Below are 22,194 nucleotides of genomic sequence, written 5' to 3' on the forward strand. Positions count from 1 at the left end.
AGTTTGATCCAAATCCAACCTGTGGCTCCCTACTTTAAACAGAGAAGGAAAAATTTCACCAAAAAATAAAAAAAAAAAACAGAGAAGGAAAAATTTGGCGAACAAAGGAATTTGTTTGGTGTACGGACACGGGGTTGCACTAAAGTCAAGCACGAGTTTCGACTTGTGTGCAGCGTAACTTCCCCCAAACTATGATGCGACAGATGCTATCTCTATCCCTCTACGTTCGGGATATTTGACTGACGAGGCAGTACAGTTAACACGTCTTGACGCAATAAAGTCACTTTCGGCTTTGTTGGTGAGAAAGTTTAGAGGGGAATCATTCCATCGTCGTCTCTATGGTGTTTGGTTGGGTAAATTTTTGAGATGATATTCTTTAGAATGATAATTCTTAATTTTTAAAATTGTTTAGTTTCACTAGGATGATCTTCATAAGTGAACACCCTACTTTTTATAAATGATCATATTACAAAGAATATGTTTTAAATCAAACATAATTCAGAAGAATGTCTATCAAAAGATTGACATTCATATCCGATACATACACCATTGGATTTACCCTTCTTCTTCTTCTTCTTCTTTTTTAAATTGTCATAATAAACCCATTTCAGAACAAAATTATTAAATTCGGATTTGTAAATTATTCCAATGAAGAATTATTAATACTTGTTTATATTATCTATAATTATCATATGTACATAACATACAAATGATATAAAAATTAAAATTTTAAAATTTAAAGATAAAAATTATTATATTTAGCTATTTTTTTTTTTCTAAACTCATTTCCTATTACTCAAATAATTGAATCAGAGAAAGAGAGACTAAGAGGGGGGATTGAGAACAAATTCAGTTAGACCCACGTCATCTACCATGCATGTTCACCATAAAAATTAGAGAGAGACTAACAACTATAAGACTTAGTCAAACCAAAATGGGGTGAGAGATTTTTTTTTTGTAAGAGTGTGAGAGATTACTCAGGAAAGATAAGCTTTGTCGGTTTCTATTAAAAAAAGAAGAATATTAGCATTAGGATAATAAATGCATAATAACCACACTATTTTGTAAAGGCATACTGACTTATTTAAGATAAATTTTTTTTTTTTAACATGGGATAAAATTAGGTTATAATTCGGATAAAATTCGGTTCGGCCGAATTATTCGTGAATTTTAAAATAGTCTATAAAATTCGAGAATTTTTTATTTGATTTGGATTCGGACAGAATTATTCGTAAAATTCGGTAAAATTCTATTCGACAGAATTATTGGCAAATAATTCGAAGAATTTAATAACTAGGTTTCATAATGAAAATATTAGAATCTGTTTGATTCTCCAAGACCAGTAATTAGAATTTTCTTCCTAAAAAATAAAACAAAATTTTCTCTTTTGCATTAGAAGATTCGATGCCATTTCATGGCATCTTACTCAGAAGTCAAAAGGTTTCCTAGCCCGAAGCACTTGTTCTGTTAGCAACGACAATGGTTAATCACACCTAACGGTCACTTGGGCTGGATCAATCTTGGTGGGGTCTATCTGGGTTTGGCGGGCTTATATCCTTGCACCATGATTTGTCTATTTAAGGAATAAGTCACTCTTGGTTTGTCTGGTGTCGATCTTGATTGGATTCTAAGCTTTAATCGAGCTTATCATAATCGAGTTAATCGGGCTATTACCAAGTCTTATACGGGGGAATATACTGAAAACTCCTAAACAAGCCTTAAATGGTATTTAATTATCTTAAATTAGAAAATTACATGATTACTCACTTTTGAGTTTTGTTTTACAAAAGTACCCACTTAAAGTTCAAAGTAACAAAAATATCCGAAATCAGGTTTAGCTATATAAAACTACCCACTCAAAGTTTTAGTTAACAAAATTATCAAAAATGATAATGATTAATTGATGGTGTAAAAACAAGTACAAAGTCCTGTAGGGATGGGAATGTTAGCACTACAAAGAAAATGCATATAAATTTTACCAACTATTATATCAGTACATGGGATTTAGATCCTCTCAAGCCGCACTAGAGGTTCAACGCATATTCGACGGTTGAGAGTAATTGGACATGCACCCCAATATATGGAGACACATCCCAATAAACTCGTAATTGTTCGACGCACGATGGGCGCACATCACAGTTGGAGAGGATCTAGAGATGTGTGGCTTTTGCAACATGTGAAACAAAATCTTAAAACAATATATATGAAAACCAAAGTATTTAACATATTTCAAAATTTTCAAGTGGATGCCATTTTAGTTGGTTTTTATTGAAATGTGCTGGTTGGGGAGGTTAAGGGGGAGATAAGGTTGGGGTGGGGGCAGAGGGAGAGGAGAGATGTAGAGTGCAGTGATAGAGATCAACGAATTTCGTGCAGTATGGGAGTATGGGACTATGGCTGATGGTGACCATCGGGGCTTGCAGAGGAGAGGAGACGATGCAAAGGGGTCAGATATGGTTTAACGATTCATTATCAACCGCGGGAGAATCGTCTAGATTGGACCGGTATCGATCGATCTCAATCCCGATTCTAGGCTGATCCCATATCAGTATCATAGTATCGGTAAAGGATAATGAGGTTAAAAATGGTTTTTTCTTTTTTTTGAATCAAGGGTAAATACGCTTGATCCAAGCCAAATACGTTCTTAATCGCGATTATTGAAAGTGTGGGATGAAAGAGTAGTCTAGAAATTTAAATATCTCAAAAAAGAAAGAGAGGTGAAAGTTTATTTTTGGGAATAAAAAAGAATTTCTGAGTACGGCAGTATGAGTAATTTAAAAACATGTATACAAAGTACAAACAAGTAAGGATTGGAATTGCCAATGTTAATTGTTAAATTTTCAAATTAATCTAAATGTAAATCTTGCTATAACATGCTTTTGTTGGGCAAATGTTGAAATTAGAATTCTGCATTCAGGTTTTGTTTGGTAGTTAAGAGAGTAAAAGAAAAAAGAATCTAGAATAGAAAAGAATAGAATAGAAAAAAAAAAAATTTTGAAATGGTAAAAAAGTAAAAAATTTATGTATGTTGAGCAACCAATAGAAGATAAGTTTATTTATTTTTTCTTGTATCTAAGGCAAAACTTTGTTTATTTATTTATTTATTTATTTTTTTGGAAAAAGTTGGATATGCCGCCGATATCAAGTATGTTAGCACCCATTGTGTCTATATCTCCCTTTCCTTTTTCTAAAATGACTCTCATATCCTTCCTAAATGATACTCCACCATGTGATCCTATTGGTGATATCTGCTAGTATACTAGATATCGACAGTATATCTATCCCTCTCCCATTTTTTTATAGCAAGGAAACTTCACCATTCCCAAGATGAATTTTGACATTAAAAAAAAATCTTCTCTTGGTTTAGGATATAACAAACGCATTGAGAATTTCTTAAATCAAGAAAATAGTATAATTTTTACAGTTTTTCTTTTCTTCTCTTGGCTACCAAATATATCCTAAGAAAAATCAAACTAGAATTTTTTGATGGTTTCCACTTTTCATGAAGCGGGACCAAATTTATTCAAAATTTACAAATCCCAAGGAGAGACGTAAGCGATAAAGGCCACAATGAACAACCAAGAAACTTTCTTCTTGGATGAAAACAAACTAAAGTTGAGGGATGGATGATCATTGAAATCTGGAGTGATGCAAAAGACTTGAAAATATTTTTGTCAATGAGTCGGGTTGGACTGGGCTTTTTAAAACCCCAACCTAACCCTAAAGTCTCTTAACTCAACCCAAGGTCGTGTTGGGATATCTCAGCCCAGGCCCAATCCAACCGAGCCCAGTACTATTGGTTATTTGGTAGCTTGATCTTGATGACCGGAAAAAAGAGAGGTGAAAGTTTATTTTGGGGAATAAAAAAGAATTTATGAGTAGCAGAGTATGAGTAATTAAAAAACAAATATACAAAGCACAAACAAGTAAGGATTGGATTTGCGGATGTACTTGTTAAAATTTTAAATTAATCTAAGTCTAAATCTAAATCTCGTCTTTGCTATAACATGTTTTTTGTTGAGCAAAATGTTCAAACTGGAATTATGCATTAAGGCTGAGTTTGGTGATTAAGAGAAGAAATGAAAAAAATATGTGATAAGAAAAAAATAAAATAAAATATGTCTATTTAGTATCAATAGAAGAAAGAAAAACATATTTTGTTTTTTTTTTTTTTCTTGTGTTTTCTTGTGTTTTTAGGTAAGACTTTTTTCTTGACAAGAAGGAAAATGTTATCATTCCCAATATGAATTTTGAAATCAAACAAAAAGAATCTTAACTTGGTTAAAAACATCACAAACATAATGAAAATTTTTAAAGCAAGAAAATAGTATAATTTTTGTATTTTTTTTCATCTTTTTTTTTCCTACCAAACATAGCCTAAAAAAATCAAACTGAAATTTGCCAGCTTGATTTCCACTTTACATGAACCTAGATAGCATATATTCTAAATTTACGGATCCCAAGGAGAGATGAAAATGATAAAGATCACAATAAACAACTAAGAAACTTTCTTCTTGAACTAAAATAAGCTAAAGATCAGAACGGATGATCGAAGTCTGGAGTGACAGAAATTCTGGGACTAAGCACTACCTCTTGGCTTTTGAGCATAATTTCTATTTTTTTTTTTTTTAAGGTTTATTTTGCTATTTCCCCTTCATTGTGTTTCAAGGATCAAGAATTGATGCGGTAAAACCAACGTGTCCATATATTTATTCTCTTTATTCAAATAATGTTTTTTTTTTTTTTTTTTCTGGAAACAACCAAGAAACTCAACTAACGATAATGGCGATACAATTTAGAGAGAGAGAGAGAGAGAGAGAGAAAAAGATGTAACGTTCGATTTGACGTTGTGTGGAATCGCTTTTATCATGAATTTACTCCCTGTATCCACAAGAACAGCTATGGGTCATATCAATTGGGAACGTACGGGCAAAAAACAGCAGCGGCAGCTTCTCTGCCACTGTGCCTCCTCATCGGCTTTCAACTTCACGGGTCAACGTTGCTCTTCCCACTAATTCTAATCCTCCCTCCTGTCCAGGAATTTGCGAATCCCCTTGCCATCTTATCGCTACAAGCCTGCAACTGCACCAAGTCAAGTCAGGTACTATAATTAACTACAAGATTTACTCACTCAGATCACCCAAAAACTCCAAACTCACCCTTTTTTAAGGTCTTCTTCCTGTAACTATCACTAATCTGGTGGTCTCAAAACTGAATCTCCATTCTCAACCCAAAATTGTGGACCAGAGAGAGACGTCGACTGATGAACTATTCTTGGATGGTAGTGGTGGTAAATGGTAATCCGTCAATATCAGGTCAGGTCGCTTCTTGACGTTTTGAAGCAGGAAAGCTAAGTAAAGTAAGTAGCTCTTCTGTTCTGCTCCGCCATTGCTGCTATTGCCAATGTGCCATTCTCCCAAGAACTCACGAGCCAATGAAGCAATTACCCTTTTTATTGTGGTAACAAATGAAGACCCCACTTGTGCTACATAAGCTACATCAAATTCCACGCATGCAATAGGATTATAGTGACTGCTAAAGGGTAGAAGATGATCGATTGGGATCTGGGTAAATAAAATTGAAGGGTCGGCAATGGCGACAAAGGAAAGGTACTAATGGTACAGTACTGTAACAGAAGAAACTGTTAAATTTACCAGTCAAGTCGCAACTTGTAGACATTACTACTACTGTTCTAACCTTCAGACCACCACTCATTCTTGAAGGCAACTGCTCGCCAGCAGTTGGTGGTTCCCACTCCCTCCCTGCACTAGGTAGAAAAGTCCCAAGAGGTCTTGACCCTTGGGGGATCAACCCTCCTATTTCATGGGAAGGAGAAGATGGGAGGTTAAATATGATAAACATCAACTTGGGCGAAGGAAAAGTATATTCACCTGGTACTAGCTAAGGGAGGTGAATGTCAGGGGTAGGAAAAATTCATTCAAGGTGAGTATTTTCAAAGCTGTCATTGGAATTCTAATTTTTTTTTTCTTTTTTACTGCTACCATAGCTACAACCCAAGCAGCAACGAAATTTTTTCCGTAAGATCATTATTACTCTACTTCTAGAATAAGTACATCATTATCAATGAAATTCTTTATTATTTTCTATTTTACTTTTTCGAGATATGGTTGTTATATGCATGATGCCATTCCCCACCTCCACTTATTTGCTTTCTAGATTCCTCCCTCCAATGGGTATTATCATGGGGATACAAGAACTTTAAATTGAAAATCTAATCTTTTGTTGTCTGATTGAAAGAAAAGTAGGTTATGTTGAATAAATTGCCACATTTAGGAAAGGTCGGAAGAAATGAGATTTAGCTGTGGTTACAATCCCCATGAATCTATGACAGACAAAGAAATAGAATCTAAATGGTATTTTGAAAAATATTATAATTTATGAGGGTATTTGTGAACCTAAGGAGAAATGAATTATTCTATTTCTTTGATTGCGAACAAGGGTTGTTTAAAATTTCTTCTGACCAAAGTTCAACCCACACCCGCCTACTTGAAATAGTAGTAATAATAAATTAATAAAATAGTAGTATATTAACAAATGTGGCACATAAGTCCCTTGTGGACATTTATCTCGCTCCCCATGTGAGGCCTAGAACCTAAAAAAAAAAAAAACTTCTTCTGTAGAATTGATTTGTACCCTAGCTTTTAAACATTAATCTTATTTGCAGTACATGTTTTATCCTTATACTAAGCTTTTGTAATGCCATAGTGGGTCCAAACATAAAACCTTTGTAGACTTGATTTGTTTATAAAAGTAGGCTTTTTATCATGGAGGGAATATATCTTACTTCACAATCTTTTGAGCTTCGTGCATAATAATATAATGAGCCAAGATTCATGATTTCTTTGGAGTAGTTGTTTGATGTGTTCCTTGGAGACACGTGAGAGATGATAAATACGTGCGTGAGAGTTCTCGCTAAATTTAATCTAAGCTATAAATGATACGTTTTTTTACTATGGTAGCTAAAAAAAGCTAGAAATAAGAAGATGAGTTTCTTAATGGATGATGAGAAGTCCGGAGAACTAATGCCTTTTTTTTTTTTTTTTTTTGTTAATCAAGTTGTTTCGAGTCGCCCGACCAGTTTATGCACACATGATAATCTTCACTTAAATCACAGATGCACAAATAAAGAATCGAACCAGGAACATGCATCTATCCACACAATCCCAATTCACCCTGACCATTTGTGCAACCCTTGGATGGGTGCAACCCCTACTAGTTCAATTCTTATTTGGGAATGTAGTTAGAAAATCAGGATTTACCTCGAATAAGTTATCCAAGTTGAGTCAAACTTTTGTAAAACCTAATCATGACTCGAGAGTTATTTAAATTTGGTCAGAGGGTTAGAAATGACAATACTTGATCATGAATCTGCCTAGTCAAATAAGACTAGGTATTTTTACCTAAATCACTAAAAGCACATCGTGTCTCATCGTTTTTTAAAATATGATACGAATTTATTACTTAAAATATGACATGATTTTACTATTTCAATAATTCACTTTTATTATTGAGCATGTTACATGGTATAAACTCAAAATGATCGTATATTTTTTATATGTTTCTTTTTTATTCTTTATTTTTCATTAATTTACACATATTTATTATATAATAAAAAAAACACACACCCACACAATTTATTCTGGCTAAGTTTGACTAGGTTGTGTAAACCTGATTTTCCACCTACATCTGAGAGCTTGTGGCAACAGTAACAATCCCACTAGATGAAACAAAAGTAACAAACTAAAGTTTCCAAGCAGAACACCGACACACACCACTTCGACTCTAATTAAATTCTCAAGGGCTATCATAACCCACCTGTGTAGGCTTTTTAGGTTGGGGTAATTATATCAATCAAGTTCCTTAATCATTCATTTATCACCTTTGTCTAGTAATAATCCTACTTACTGTTTTAAATGAAAAGGTCAACCAGCGTCCACCGACAAGCCATATATCCAAGCCCTACAATTCAATTTTTAAATTAATCCCTTCTCTTCCTAGCAGGGTTTCAACAATTGGATCGGTTGAATCGGATGATTTAGATCGAAACAGGCTGAGGTTGGTCTGAATTGCAGCTGCTTTTGGATCCAAATTGGGTTTCTAGGATTCAAATCGATTCCGGTCAATTCCAACTTGATCAGATTTGGAATCGGCTGGACACAATGCCAAGTTTATTATGTAGGGGTATCAATTGGGCAGGTCAATCCGATTAGGCCAAGCTGACCCAGTTTCGGTCTGGTATTATTACGCCAAACCAAAATTAAACCATTCAGTCAAAGTTAGGCCTCTGTCAATTTTGGTCCGGTTACATTTGGTCTTTTATTCGGTTTTGGTTTCCGATTTCAGCCAGTCATGTCCGATCCGTTTTCTACCAAGTTGACAAAAGTTCGATTTGATCCGGGTTTTTTTATAAGTTCAGATAGGTCCAACCGGTTTGGCCTAAAATTGACAGGCCTATTTCCAAGTTTTAAATATTCTATTTGCAGTCCGTTGAGGGGTCTTTTTCTCATCATACCAGGACTGAAACTAATGTGCGCCATTGGCTAGGTTAGACCTCAGCCGTATCTATTAGATTCTGGTGGGGTTTAGCTAAGCTATGGTAGGCTTTTCAGGCTAGAGAGACTTCCATTGCAGAGACGCATAGGTAAATTCCACTGTGATGTTAACGTCGTAATAACACTCATCAGGCCATGACCCATCCATGCAGAGCTGGCAAAAGCTCCCCTTGGGTACTTCACATCTCAGAATTTCGCTTTCCTCTCATTTTTTTGGGATCCGAGGAAACGGATTTCCCCTCTCTCTCTCTCTCTCACACAATCTTTCTCTCTCTTCTGCTGACAAATGGCCACCAAGCTTTCACGAGATGCCCAAGTTCAACCCTTGTAGTACTTTTTAAGAGGGTGCGGAACACCGTGAGAGGGGAATCAGGGGAGTGTGGTTTTAGACAGGAGAGAAGGAGGAGATGGATGTGAGAGCGAGGAAAAGCAGAGAGGGAAGCCCAGGAAGTGCTCGAGTATATGTGCAGCCCAAGTTGAAGGCTTTTAAGAAAGTTCAGATCTTGTATTATCTGTCCAGAAATGGCCAGCTTGAGCATCCCCATTTCATGGAGGTTTCTCACTTAGCCAACCAACAGCTTCGTTTAAAGGGTACTGCAAGTAACAAAAAAAGACCCTTTTGTTTTGGATAGTTTTGTCTTACTTTCTACCTCTCTGTTTCTAAATCTTTTGCTTTTATGGGTTTCTAATGTAAAGATGTAATGGACCGGCTAACGGCTCTTAGAGGCAAAGGCATGCCTTCCCTCTTCTCTTGGTCCTGCAAAAGGTAAATATTTTGATCTAAATCTAAAATTTACTCATTTTGGTTGGTTTTGATTCTGTGACAAGTTTGGGTTTTTGTGATTTGGGTTTAGGAACTATAAGAACGGGTATGTCTGGAATGATTTAACAGAGAATGATGTTATATATCCTTCTGAAGGGGGAGGCGAGTACGTTCTTAAAGGGTCTGAGCTCATTGAAGGCTGTGCTGGTTTGTTCTGCTTCCCCTGTTCCTCTCTTGTGTTTTTTCTTTCTTACATACTAATCTCATTCTCAGAAAATGAAATTGCAGAGAGATTTCTACAGCTGCAAGTAAGTAACAGACAACGAAATCCAGAACCAAATTTTCATTCTAAACGAAAGCCAGTCTCTGTACCTCATCTCAGAGAAAGAGAACAAGATTTAGTGGGTTATACGAGAGAAGACGAAGTAGACGAAGAAGAAGAAGACGATGAGGAAAAGGGAAGCAACAGCAGTTCCCATGAACCTTACTCCAGATGCTCAAGAGGGGTTTCCACAGACGAAATCATTGAAGAACACAAGACCCAACCCAAGACTCATAACATTAACAACAATCCCACAGAGCTCTCGTTAGACGATGCTTCCCCTCCCTCAACTTCTTCAACCCTTTCAGAGAAAGCTCACGACAACAATGGTAACTCTGAAAAGCTCCGAGAAGACTATTCTACTTCTGTCGCTGAACCAATAGTGGGAGGTAGGAACAAAGTTCTGCTTCAGCTCATCGCCTGTGGCAGCTCTGTTGCTACCAAAGGATTAAAGAACACTCCTTGTCTGAAGCATCAGACGAGCACTAATGTGAGGAAGAGTAGTAGTATCCTTCATAGAGGGGTCCTCTGCAAATCAGCTGCGTCAAAGATCATGGAAGAGGAAGAGATGGAAATCAAATTCATGTCTGAGAACCCAAGATTTGGAAACCCACAATCTGAAGAGAAGGAATACTTCAGTGGAAGCATTGTTGAGTCTATGACCGAAGATCGAGTTCTTCCCGTGGAGCCTGCTCTGAAGAAGTCTTCCTCGTATAACCAAGAAAGGTTTGTCATTTTCTCTCTCTAACTTTGCAGTGACAGAAGTCAAAACAACACAGAAATTAAAGGACTTGTCTGTCCATCGTTGATAGAAGTCTGATAAAGTCATTGAATTGATTGGTACTTGGTCAAAAAAGCTTATCTAATTGGATGATCATAACTGTCCAAATGGTATATAAACTTTTTTTGGTTCAATATTAGATTATAAAGTGTCTGACCTTGATTTGGTTCTTTATGTTTTGTGGGGTGGAGAGCAGGAGTTTGAAGACTGGATTGGGAGAAGCAATAATGGAGGTGGAGAAGGAAGATAAGGTGGAGAAAGGAGTGATAGGGAAATGCATTCCTAGGAAGAAATCATCTTCGAAGCCCACCAAGAAATGAATGAAGTGAAGGAAGTGGCTGTTGGGTCTCTGATTAATGGATCAGTTTGGCTTAGAGCTTAGGGGGTGGGAGTTTTCTCTTTTATTATTAAGGTGTAGACATCCTCTCTGATTCACTCTTTCTAGTCTTTCATGTAAAGGGTAAAGAGGACAGTGGCTGGTGGATTTTCACTTTCTTAATTGTGTTGTAGTGATAATATGATGATGACTTCAGGGCTCCATATCTTCAATTTTAGTTGATATGATGATTAACGTTTTAATCACAGTATCAGCAATAAGGATAGGCCGTATTGATCCGTATCAGATGTATCCATCATGTATCGATATGAATCACTATTGATATCGATACATAAATACGGCCGATACGATATCGACAACTGAATCCATAATTATGATGGGATCATTAATTCCACATACGCATATAGGGCAGGTCCAAGCCCCAGACATTGGTCCTTGGTCTCATGTTCAGCCTCAATCAAATGTGGGCTAGGTTCTGTGCTGGTCTAACTAGGTTTGCTAAGGTTGACCATGGGCCAATATGGTACACACTCTCACGGAAGTACACCCCAACTGAAGATAGTCAATGTGATATCTTGACAGGTGGGTTTGCCGATAAATTAAATGATAAACTACACTTCGCAATAGGGATGGAAAGTACTCTAATGTAAAGATCATTAGATTTGTCATTGCTTAGTGTATCTTTTGATTACATTCGTGAAATGATAAGATTCTACCCATATTAAGGGGTGTCAATCGATTGGCTCAGTCCGACTTGATCGAGCTACCCTAGTCTTCAGTTTTGATTGGGTCAAATTGAAATTGACCCATTAAGGAGAAATTAGTTTCAATTTTGGGTTGGGTTAATGGATTGTAATCGTTTTGTTGGCGGGTTGGTTCAATTCAATTTCTATTTTTATACATATTAAAGAAAACATGTATAACAATCTGTCCCTTTATTTATTTTTTTATCGAATTTATTGGGTTTCGTTCAATTTCTACAAGTTTTGATTTGGGTCAGTCCATTTTGATTGGTCCAATTGATTTTGGTTTCTTTTGATTTTGTAAAAAGTCATGCCAAAGCCGGCTTGAAGCGCTTTATTATGATTGGTTTAACTGATTAGGAGTGTGATTTGACAACCCTACTCTATTGAATAAAAAATTGTATCATAAGATGAAAAGTAAAATTACAAATTCCCTACACTTAGCCTATATTTACTAAAATTTTTCCACCTTTTACTATTTTTACCGATATTCCTCTATTTTTTTATTTTTACATTTCTTACTTCTCTGTTCTTTTTAAATACCTAGATTACCCTTCCTTTTCACTTGTTTCTGTTACATTTTTTTCAAATTGATTTGTTCAAAACATGGTTTGAACCAAACCACTAACATGTTCTATCTCATCCAATCATCAAGGATATTGTAAATTCAAAAAAGAATAATTTTGTATCCAATCAATATCTATATCAATATCATATGTTCCAATTGAGTACCACACTTTTTTTTTTTTAATCATCAAATTGGTTGAGACCAATACCAATCTAATACTCATAAAAAAAAAATAGATTGCTAAATTTGTGATGATGGATGAGATAAAATAAAATAATAATAAATAAACAACATCTCTGATGATTGGATGAAATGAAATAAAAATAAAAATAATAATAATAAATAAATAAATATATAATGTCTTTAAAGACACATCAACTATGTCAATATCTTTAATGATTGGATGAAACAAAACTTGTAAGTAGTTTGGTTCAAACCATGTTTTAAACCAATCAATTTAAAAAAGTGTAATAGGTTACAAGTAAAAAGGAAGGGTAATCTAAGTATTTAAAAAGAACAAGGGAGAAAAAGATATAATAACTTTTAAAAAAAATTAAAATTTTTTTTTAAAAGAATTAAAAAATTTTAAAAATTAAAAAAAAAATTTAAAAAATTTAAAAAATTTAAAAAAAAAAAAAAAAAAAAAAAAAAAAAAAAAAAAAAAAAAAAAAAAAAAAACAAGTGAGTATGAGTAAAAATGTAAAACATAAGAGAGTTTTAGTAAATATAGGCCAAGTATAGGGGAGTGATAGTAACTTCCCCAATTATTTAACCTCTTACGATTCTACCATCTCATTAAATTCTTCTATGGAGAGGTATTCTGGCAAAGAGTGACGGAGAGCCTATGTGCAATCTAAGCGAAAGGTAACCAGGCGGATGCCCTCATCAACGTCACTTAGCCCCAATCCAATGGCCAAAGCTTTCAAACAATTACTGCTGGTAGAGAAAGCGTGATTGGTTATCACTAGATAGAGGTCATGTAAGCGACAGGGTCCTTCAAATCACAAAGTCAGCAATGCTATTAATCTCTCTACAAATAGTGAAAAATATTACATTCCACCAATAGGATAGATCGTGGACGACGGGAAGACTTCAAGGCCTTGAAGGGCTCTTGATAGAATAATAAACTCCAGATTATCTGATTCCACAAGAATCTTGTCGAAGCATTCACCTATGGCATGAAGGAGAGCATTGCAGATTAGAAGAACTTCCCCGAGCAGGACTGCGCAGAATTGGGCTGGTTCTGAGGCTGCAAATTAGCATAAGCCCAAGTGGTCATGAATTAAGAAACCCCACCACATTGGCTAAAATCTGGAAGTTTTGCTGCATCACAGTTTACTGGGCTTGATCGGCAGCCTTTACAACCTCAATGGGGGTCCAATTCTTTTGGCGATCATATACACCAAGCAATAGAGGATGCCTTCAACATAGCTTCTCTGTTATTGTTCTTATTACTATTATTAAGTTTTGTCAAAAAAAAAAAAAAAAATACTATTATTAAGGGCGTCCCAAGAGTCCCAACTATGAATCCAAAAGTGAAAGCAAAGGCTTTTCAGTTTGAGGGACCAAAGAAGAAAGAGAAATATACCATCATCTATCCACATGAGCTTTTATTATTGTCTTCTCTTTCCCACCTGACCGTGTGAGTCGCATATAAATGATATCGTTCTTCGCATTACCATTGGCGTGACATCGAGATCTCACACTGGCATTTTAGAATTCATTTCCAAGTTCCAATTAAAGAGAAAAAAATCTCTGAGGTCTGAGCCTACAATATAGGCCCTGTCGGTCTGAGACGCAATTGATTTTTATTTATTTTTTTAAAATAGAATGAATAAAAATTAACTGTGTCTAGGCATAGCCTACATTATACCCTTAAGAACCATGATCCTATTCAAAATAAGAAAATGATTCTCTATCCAAGAACATAGCCTATTCGAGTCCTCCATGTGTCTTTTTCTCTCCTCCCCCAAACAAAGTGCAAATATACATCTTTAACAAGGAAGAAAAGAAATAAATGTAGAAAATACTGAAGTAGGCCATGCTCTCATACAGATTTTTTCCTTTAAAAAAAAAAAATAGATATATTGATCAATTAGAAATTATCTAAAGAATATAAATGGATTTTTTTGTGTTTGATAAAACTATTTCTTGAATTGAATAGGGTTGGGTAGAGTCCTTGGGTTGGTGTGTGTTTTTCTAGGGAAATTGAACTTCAATCCTGAGCAATGATTCAGTATAATCCATTCATGAGGATCCGGAAAGAATTGGAAGAAATCCACAAAGGAATCAATGGATATGGATTTAAGGCTTTCACCAGCAAAGCAAAAATTTGGTGTATTCCTTCTCGTTTCCCTGGAGAACCTTCGAACTTTGGAAAGCCGCCAGGTAAGGTAAATTTTGGGTTAACCCAATAACAGATCATAAGTGATTCAATTCGTTCAAAATCAAATCGAATCGACTAGTTGATACCCTTAATGTAAGAATGTCAATTTGGGATCAGAACCGGGAATCGTCCGCCTGAAACCCAGTATCGGATCATCCTATTAATAAACAGGACAATATTGAGATTTGATTTTGGTACCAAATAACAAATGGAATGGGACGGTTCGATGACAGGACTTTCAACGGAATTAGTATTGAAATACCGATTAGGTACCAAATGGAATCAACACTGCCATTACTGTTTCAAAAGATTTAATTAATTATTTGTTCTCTTGTTCAAGTTTTATATTTGGCTGGTATTTTCTCTTATAAAGATTCCAGTTGATGGAACTTTGATTTTATTCTCATAAACTTGTTTGTTGATAGCATTAAAACTACACGGGGGATTAATTATTTAGTTATTATTAAATTTTACTTGTTATTTTTTAGAAACTTATATGTAATATTAGATAGTTTGAAGAAGTAAAACTATGAAATTGAAAAGTAAGACGCATAACCTTAAATCTTATGATGATTAAAAATCCACAAAACTAATAATGGCCGGAGTCATCTCGTAAGGAACCATTAATTTTCTTTTCCTTTTTCTAGAGTGCTTGGAACAATTTAGAACATCCTCCAGAAATGTTTGATATGGAGAAATAGGAATAAAGAAAAGAGTCCATTTTTTCTGTTATTCTTATTTATTTTATTTGTTTTTATTCCCTCATATTCTGTTTTAATGATCTAGATGCATGTCATGATCTCTAAGTATAATGAAAGTAATTAAAATAATTAAAAAAAAATTAAGAATAAAATCAAAATAAAACAATAAGAAAATATAAATTCGATGAATTCGGAAATCCCTTAGCTATGATGCAAAATAGATCTTGTTCTATTGTTGATTAGAGATTTTTTTTTTTTTTTTTTTTTCTCACTCGGCTATCTCACCTAGCCAAGCCATTCCCTTAATGATACTGCTGGACAAAGCCAATAAAATCAATACAAAAAATATAAATTCAAGACACATGAGTGCTCTAACTATATTTCGAATCGTGATCAATCCACCTTCCCAATTAACAGCCCTCCCTTAATGAACGCATCGTCACCTCTTAGACAATATTATGAATGCCTAAATATGATGGCGTAATTGCTACGCAAAACCCTTTCCATTTCTCTACCCCAAAAAGATAATCCTTTTTATTTCCATGCACAAACATGGAAGCTTGCGTAAGCTTCAATTAAAGAACACATACATTTAAAGTGGAGTGAGAGAAGGAGTCACGGGAGAAGAGAGGACCCAATTAAGTGGAACGTAAAGTGGTGCTAAAGTGTTGAATCGGATTGTTAACCATGAGATTGGAATCTCATAAATATGTTACTTATTAGTTTTTGCATGGACGCTCCTGGAATAAGAAATTGAATGGTGCCAATCAATTTGATTCAGAATGCAATGTGCCCCCTCAAAACGGAATCAATCTGGTTTCATTCGATTCAAATTTTATCACAAATAAAATTACCATATACATACACTCCTACAATGACAAATATGGTATATTTTATCTCTTCTTTTCACATATCAATAAAAAAAATATATGATCTAGATCCTCTCCGGTGTGTCTAGCACTCCAGTGCACATTGGATAGTTGGTAATATCCAGGCATACAACCCCAAATGTTACCAGTAATCCGATGTACATTGAACACACTGACCCACTGTTATTATGCAACAAAGACACATCATTGTGGGTTTATATCTGGTTTAATTTCAAACACACAATTTTCAATCTACAATCAAATTGAACCAAATGAAATTTCATTCTTTAAAAATAAAATAAAATCGATTTTTTGTTTTTTCGATTCATTTAGATTTGGATTTAAACCGTTGGTTTTCATTTCAGTTTTTTATTCTAAATTGGCATCCACAACTTACGGTTTCAATCGGTTGGTCGATATGATTTCGATATAAGAACCAATATGAAACCAAATTATTAAGTTTTTGATTTTGGTCTGATTTCTCAACAATTCAGTGTCTTCGATTTGGTCTGGTTTCAGATTTTTATGTATACATAAGAAATTATCGGTTTACTATCAGTTCGGTCTCGATTACTTGGGTTTGGTCCGATTTTCAGTTTTGGGCGGATCGATCCTTGAACTTTTGACACCCTTACCCTTAACCAATCTCCTCGTCATCTCATGGTGCTTGACTGCTTGGCATCTTTTGCCTGTAATCGCGGCATAATATGGTCATTGATAACCTTCCTCAAATCACGCGTGATTATAAAAGGGAGAAAAGGATCATTTAGCTTTCTTTTCTTTCTTCATATCTCCGCGTTGAGTAAAGAACGAGAGTGAGGGAGGCCCCACCAGACCGAAATTATGATACGCGGCGCTCCTTTCTCAGTGAAGATGGAATGGGGGGAGAACCAACCCCATGTGATCAGTGATCACCGACGAAAGTGCCAGCTGTACTCTCACTATAATCCATCCCCAACCCCTTCACTCTCCTTTCCTTTATACCTTCCCCTTCCTCCTCTTCTTCTTCCAAGTCTCATCTCATTCTCTTCTCGTCTCCCTCACTCTCAAACAGACAAAACACACAGATAGTCATGGCTAGATTCTTGATCTTGTTCGCTCTTTGTGTCCTTCCTGCTCTCGTGAGCGCCTCTCGCCCCGTCAAGAATCCCTTCGTCGTCGTCGGCAAGGTTTTCTGTGATACCTGTCGCTGTGGCTTCGAAACCTCTGCTACTACTTACATTCATGGTAATTCACACTACTAATGTCCTCAATTTCCCCCTTCTTCTTCCTCTCTCCCTTCCCCCCCCCCCCTTTTTCGTCATCTCTCTTCACTACTTTATGGTGTTAGGGTTTCCAAAATTGCTTGCTTCACTACTTTATGGTGTTAGGGTCTCCGAAATGCGTGCTTAGTTGCTTTTAGGCTCAGATCTGAGAGTTATAAGTAGACATTAATGGATTTCTGCTATGAACACCATACATCTGCGGTTTTCTTATGCTTGGATCGCTTAATTTAGTTGCTGATGGTTTAGTGTGTTTAATTTCCATTAAAATGTGCAGGGGCAAAGGTTAGGGTGGAATGCAAGGACAGGGAAACACTTAAGGTCGCGTACCATGTCGATGGTGTGACAGATACTACTGGAACTTACAGGATCACAGTTGCAGATGATCACGAGGACGAGCTCTGTGAGTCGGTTCTCATTAGTAGCCCTCAGACCGACTGCACAGCCAAGACACCAGGGCGTGACAGGTCTCGTGTTATCCTCACCAACAACAATGGAATCATCTCCAACATCCGTAACGCCAACGCCATGGGATTCACGAAGGATACTGCTCTCTCTGGTTGTACCCAACTCCTCAAGCAATACCAGGAATATGACGAGTAGGCGACGAACTTAAGCTTCAAATTTCCTTTTTTCTTTCTATAGTTGTTATGGTATTGTTCATCTTAGACGCTGTTCATCTTCTAGTGGACTACCTGTGATAAATTATAAATGGTTTTCACATTCTTTGTGACTTCATTATCAAATTTAGCTTGTTAATGATAACTGTTGTTTCCGTCGTCTATGGAATTATGTTGTCTTGGCTTTTTTTTAGTTTGGAAACCACATTTCAACTGGATTCTCTGTTCGATCTCTACATTGAGAAAAGCCAATTTGTTTTTCTTTTCTTAATATCAATTTGGGAGGAACAGGGTGAAACATTGAATAAATTGTGGTAGATCGTTCCCTCTTTTTTCCGTATTCAAGTTAATTGGGATTTTACCAAGTCGGTCCAAAGCTTTCAAGTTCCTTCCATGGATTCCGATCCGGATTGACTGGAACTAAGAGATCTCTGATTATGGGAATTGTTGGCTCAAGGAGCTTGTAGATCTAGAGTTCTAGACTCTGATTTGCGAGTTTCCATGAATTTATGCACTTTAGCTGGCCAAATGAAAGAGCTATTGCTAAATAATGGTGCGATATAGGTTTAAAAAAAAAAAATTAATAAAATAAACCTGCAAGTACTTCTGCCATTTGAGATGATTATGATTTCAAAAGTCCCTTCCAGCGCATGTGCCATCATATGCCATGTGAAGGTTGTGGCTCAAATGATAACGTTTCAAGAAACGTGTTTCTGTCGTTTCTGCTTCTAGAAATAGCAGAAAAAGTGTAAAAAGTGTTTGATAAAACTGTTTGATAAAACTGTTTTGTTTTACTTATTTTTAGAAATAAAAATAGAAATTTTTACTTATTTTTTGTTCAAGAAACAACCCAGGCGAAACAGAAACGACTTGTGGCAATTTTTTCACTGGTTATCGTCGATTTCTAAAAATATGACTTATCAAACACCTTCAATTTCGTTTCTGTTTCTAGAAACGGAAATTTATGTTTCTGCCGTTTCTTGAAACAGAAACGGCAGAAACGTTATCAAACGGGCCCTAAGTGAAGGTAGTAGCTCTTTGTAGCTGAAACTAAGGGCCCGTTTGATAACGTTTCAAGAAACGTGTTTCTGCCATTTCTGTTTCTAGAAACAGCAGAAACGGAGCAAAAAACGTTTGATAAAACTGTTCCGTTTCACTTATTTTTAGAAATAGAAATAGAAATTTTTACTTATTTATGATTCAAGAAACAACCTAGGCGAAACAAGTTCAACTTGTTTCTAGGCGTTTCTGGAAACGACTTGTGGTAATTTTTTCACTGGTTACCATCGACTTCTAAAAACATGACTTATCAAACACCTTCAATTCCGTTTCTGTTTCTAGAAACGGGAATTTATGTTTCTGCCGTTTCTTGAAACAGAAACGGCAGAAACGTTATCAAATGGGCCCTAAGTGGACTTGTGTATCTGTAATTCATAACAATCATATGAATCAATGTGGGTCCGGCCAGCTAGGATCTTCGCCTTACCATGGTAGCTAAGAAGAGGAGTCGGATCCCATTAGAATGCTTTGAAAAATATTTGGCAAATGGGAAAAAGAATTCTATACGTCTGGTATCGCCTCGGCTGATTGATGTGTGGAGTCAAGGGGAGGACACAAGAGAGCGTCTCGCGATTGTATATAACTGGCAGTGCTCTTTTTCTCTTAAAAAATATTTAAAAAGTTAATTATAATTGGAGAATTTGAAGTGAGATGAGAGAAAAGCCTACAACTCTTTAATATGTAGCGGGTAATCTATTTAGAAAATGGATGACATAATGGTTTCTGATTATGTGCTTATTGCATTAGCATGCGAGCCAATGGGCGGGGAGGTCTTTTCATGACTTAACTGTGTTTGGGTGTAGAGAAAGCGGTCAAGACCGTTCTTTTTTCCCACATTTTCACCAATGTGCCCCGTTAGGATCCAGGCTTACTAGGATAGGCCATCTTTGCTATGCACCAGCTTTTATTGAAGTTTATGAGAGTCCTGCCCATTAACATCACCAATGTATGATTAACATTTTCTATGGCGCTTTGGCCTATGCCTTGAGTCCATTGAGAAATGTAGTGTGAAGAAATTTTTTGAAACGGATAAGGGGAAAGGATGAAAGAAACTTTTCAAAGGGTTTCATTTGAAAGGAGGGTTCTTGCAACACCAAAGTGGGGAGGGATTTAATGACACGTCAATGGTGATGTAGAGAATAATATAATACATATGGAGTCCATATGGTGAGAGAGAGAGAGGGAAATAGAATCCTAACATTGAGGGGAACTTTTTCCTTTAGAACTTGGAAGTAAGGTTGGTGGCAAATATTTGTTGATTATACTTTCACTCTCAGCTTTGTTCTTTTGGAAGAATGCTATTTCGTTATAAAGTTCTGATTTTCTGAAACATAGAGGAAAGTTTTTTTTTTTTTTTTTTGGTGGGATAGAGGAAAGTTTTTCTTCACCCACAAATCTAAGATTATCACTCCTCCCTATATATTGAGGAAAAAAATCGTCTGCAATTCCGATCTCGTACAATTCCATGCAATACCACATTTAGGCGGTGACACGTGTATTGATACCAATACAATGGTCCAGATCTGATTTAAATGTCTCTTCACTGATTTAATGTTTTATTCGTTGTACCAGATCTGGACCATTGTATTGGTATCAATACACGTGTCACCGCCTGAAGGTGGTATTGCACAGAATTGCAGACGATTTCAATACATATATTGAAGGTCTGAAATACCATTCATTGTTTCCTAATACTCACCAATCCTAATGGTTCTCTTCGGTGAAGAAATTCCTCCTTCACCTTAGTATGAGATAGTGAAATTTTTTTCCCCAGTCAAGGCATCTTTGTCTTTGAAAGAGTTTATGAAAAAGGCAAAAATCCAACAAGATTCAGACGAAAGATCTAGAGGCTGTGTGTCGTGCATGGTTTGAAGAATCGAAATAGAATCGTCATTGTAATGGAATCAGAATTGAGATTCAAATACACTGATTCATACTGAATTTCTAAGGTTCAAATTAATTCCATTCCCGATTCTGCTTACTTGAACAACAAAGAATGATTCCAGAGAATATTACTCTTTGGATGCCAAAACCCAAAGATGATGTATGATGGACCTCCATTGTTGGCGAGGCAAGCAAGTGTATGTATCCATTCAACTAAGTTGAATTAAGAAACTAAACAAACAATGGTTTGAAATTTCGAGAGGCTTGCCATGGGCCCATGAGTTTGTTTGATGGTCGGGAGGTCAACTCCCTGGACTCTAGAGGGCTCCCCACCGCCCCACACCCCCCGCCACCCCACCCACACCCCACCCCACCCCCCTCCCCACGCCCAAAAAAAAAAAAAAAACTTCTCTCCGGCCCTTTGCACGTGACCTAACACAAAAACAATGTGAGTTAGGTATGGCTGGACAAGTTTACAAACTTGTTTTTAGTTGTAGCTATTGTAAGGGGTAGTTTTGTCTTTTTGATCGTTTCTTAAGGAAATATGTTATCTAGGAAAGGTTTCTTTGACCATTTGCCTTTATTTGGTATCACATGCAATTCTTCTCTAAGTTAAATTGAATCAAATTGCAAGGGAGGGAGGCCAACCCCTTAGATTTACCATATGGTAAATTTAAGATTTCATCTTTATTCTATGGTTCTTCATGTCATGATTTTTATCTTCTTATTTTTTTAATTTTTTTAATTAAAGGTTGAGTAAGTTTTCTACACTAGTAGTGTCCAAAGAGTCCAAACTTTTGTAGATATATTATCCACATCATCATCTACTTATTACATAATTTTTAGAATAATATAACTTTCATATATATGTTGACATAATTTTTTAAAATTATTTGAAAAAGAATCTATTTGAAAATCATGCATTGTTAAAAAATAAGGGTAAAATCTATACTATTGAGTTACCAACATATATCATTGAAAAGTGAAACATTGTATCTCTTTAGGTTTTTTTTTTTTCAAAGAAAGACACATAAGTAGTTTGCCATACAATTAAGGCAAGTCATCAAATTTGACTTGTGGTCCATCACAAAATGTCAAATAATTGATACACACAATAAAATTACTATCAGTTTAATTAAGTAGGTTTTCCATACCATTTGTGTAGAAAAAAAATTTATCCTTATAAATAATCCTAGAATTCCCAAAGTTATAGAAAAAAATGTTACAAAATTTAAATTTTAAACTAATCGTTAAAGCTTTATATTTACATATTTCAAAATGGGATTTACTAAAATTTATTTGATAGATAAATAATCATATAGACAT

The 22,194-nt window shown here is 35.6% G+C and overlaps 2 protein-coding genes across 2 annotated transcripts; both read left to right on the forward strand.

Annotated features, from left to right (window-relative positions):
• Positions 1-8,662: 8,662 nt before the first annotated feature.
• Positions 8,663-10,979, forward strand: LOC122057290 (protein SOSEKI 2). Its single transcript, XM_042619346.1, has 5 exons — positions 8,663-9,164; positions 9,270-9,339; positions 9,428-9,543; positions 9,625-10,384; positions 10,636-10,979. Exons 1-5 carry the CDS (start codon positions 8,981-8,983, stop codon positions 10,757-10,759), a joined length of 1,254 nt encoding a protein of 417 aa, XP_042475280.1. The 5' UTR covers positions 8,663-8,980; the 3' UTR covers positions 10,760-10,979.
• A 6,025-nt stretch (positions 10,980-17,004) lies between these two features.
• On the forward strand, positions 17,005-18,087 carry LOC122057350 (pollen-specific protein C13-like). The gene is made up of 2 exons (XM_042619424.1): positions 17,005-17,270; positions 17,583-18,087. The coding sequence occupies exons 1-2, from the start codon at positions 17,117-17,119 to the stop codon at positions 17,906-17,908; spliced, it is 480 nt and encodes a 159-aa protein (XP_042475358.1). The 5' UTR covers positions 17,005-17,116; the 3' UTR covers positions 17,909-18,087.
• The last annotated feature ends 4,107 nt before the right edge of the window (positions 18,088-22,194 follow it).

This window comes from Macadamia integrifolia, chromosome 2, assembly GCF_013358625.1.
Source record: "Macadamia integrifolia cultivar HAES 741 chromosome 2, SCU_Mint_v3, whole genome shotgun sequence".
NCBI classification, from domain to species: Eukaryota; Viridiplantae; Streptophyta; class Magnoliopsida; order Proteales; family Proteaceae; genus Macadamia; species Macadamia integrifolia.

What these genes read in the sequence shown, in the direction of transcription:
- LOC122057290 (XM_042619346.1), top strand. Translation starts at nt 8,981, where the DNA reads ATGGATGTGAGAGCGAGGAAAAGCAGAGAGGGAAGCCCAGGAAGTGCT. An exon ending in CCAACAGCTTCGTTTAAAGG is followed by an intron (nt 9,165 to 9,269) that starts GTACTGCAAGTA and finishes TCTAATGTAAAG; the next exon opens with ATGTAATGGACCGGCTAACG. An exon ending in GCTCATTGAAGGCTGTGCTG is followed by an intron (nt 9,544 to 9,624) that starts GTTTGTTCTGCT and finishes ATGAAATTGCAG; the next exon opens with AGAGATTTCTACAGCTGCAA.
- LOC122057350 (XM_042619424.1), top strand. Translation starts at nt 17,117, where the DNA reads ATGGCTAGATTCTTGATCTTGTTCGCTCTTTGTGTCCTTCCTGCTCTC. An exon ending in TGCTACTACTTACATTCATG is followed by an intron (nt 17,271 to 17,582) that starts GTAATTCACACT and finishes TAAAATGTGCAG; the next exon opens with GGGCAAAGGTTAGGGTGGAA.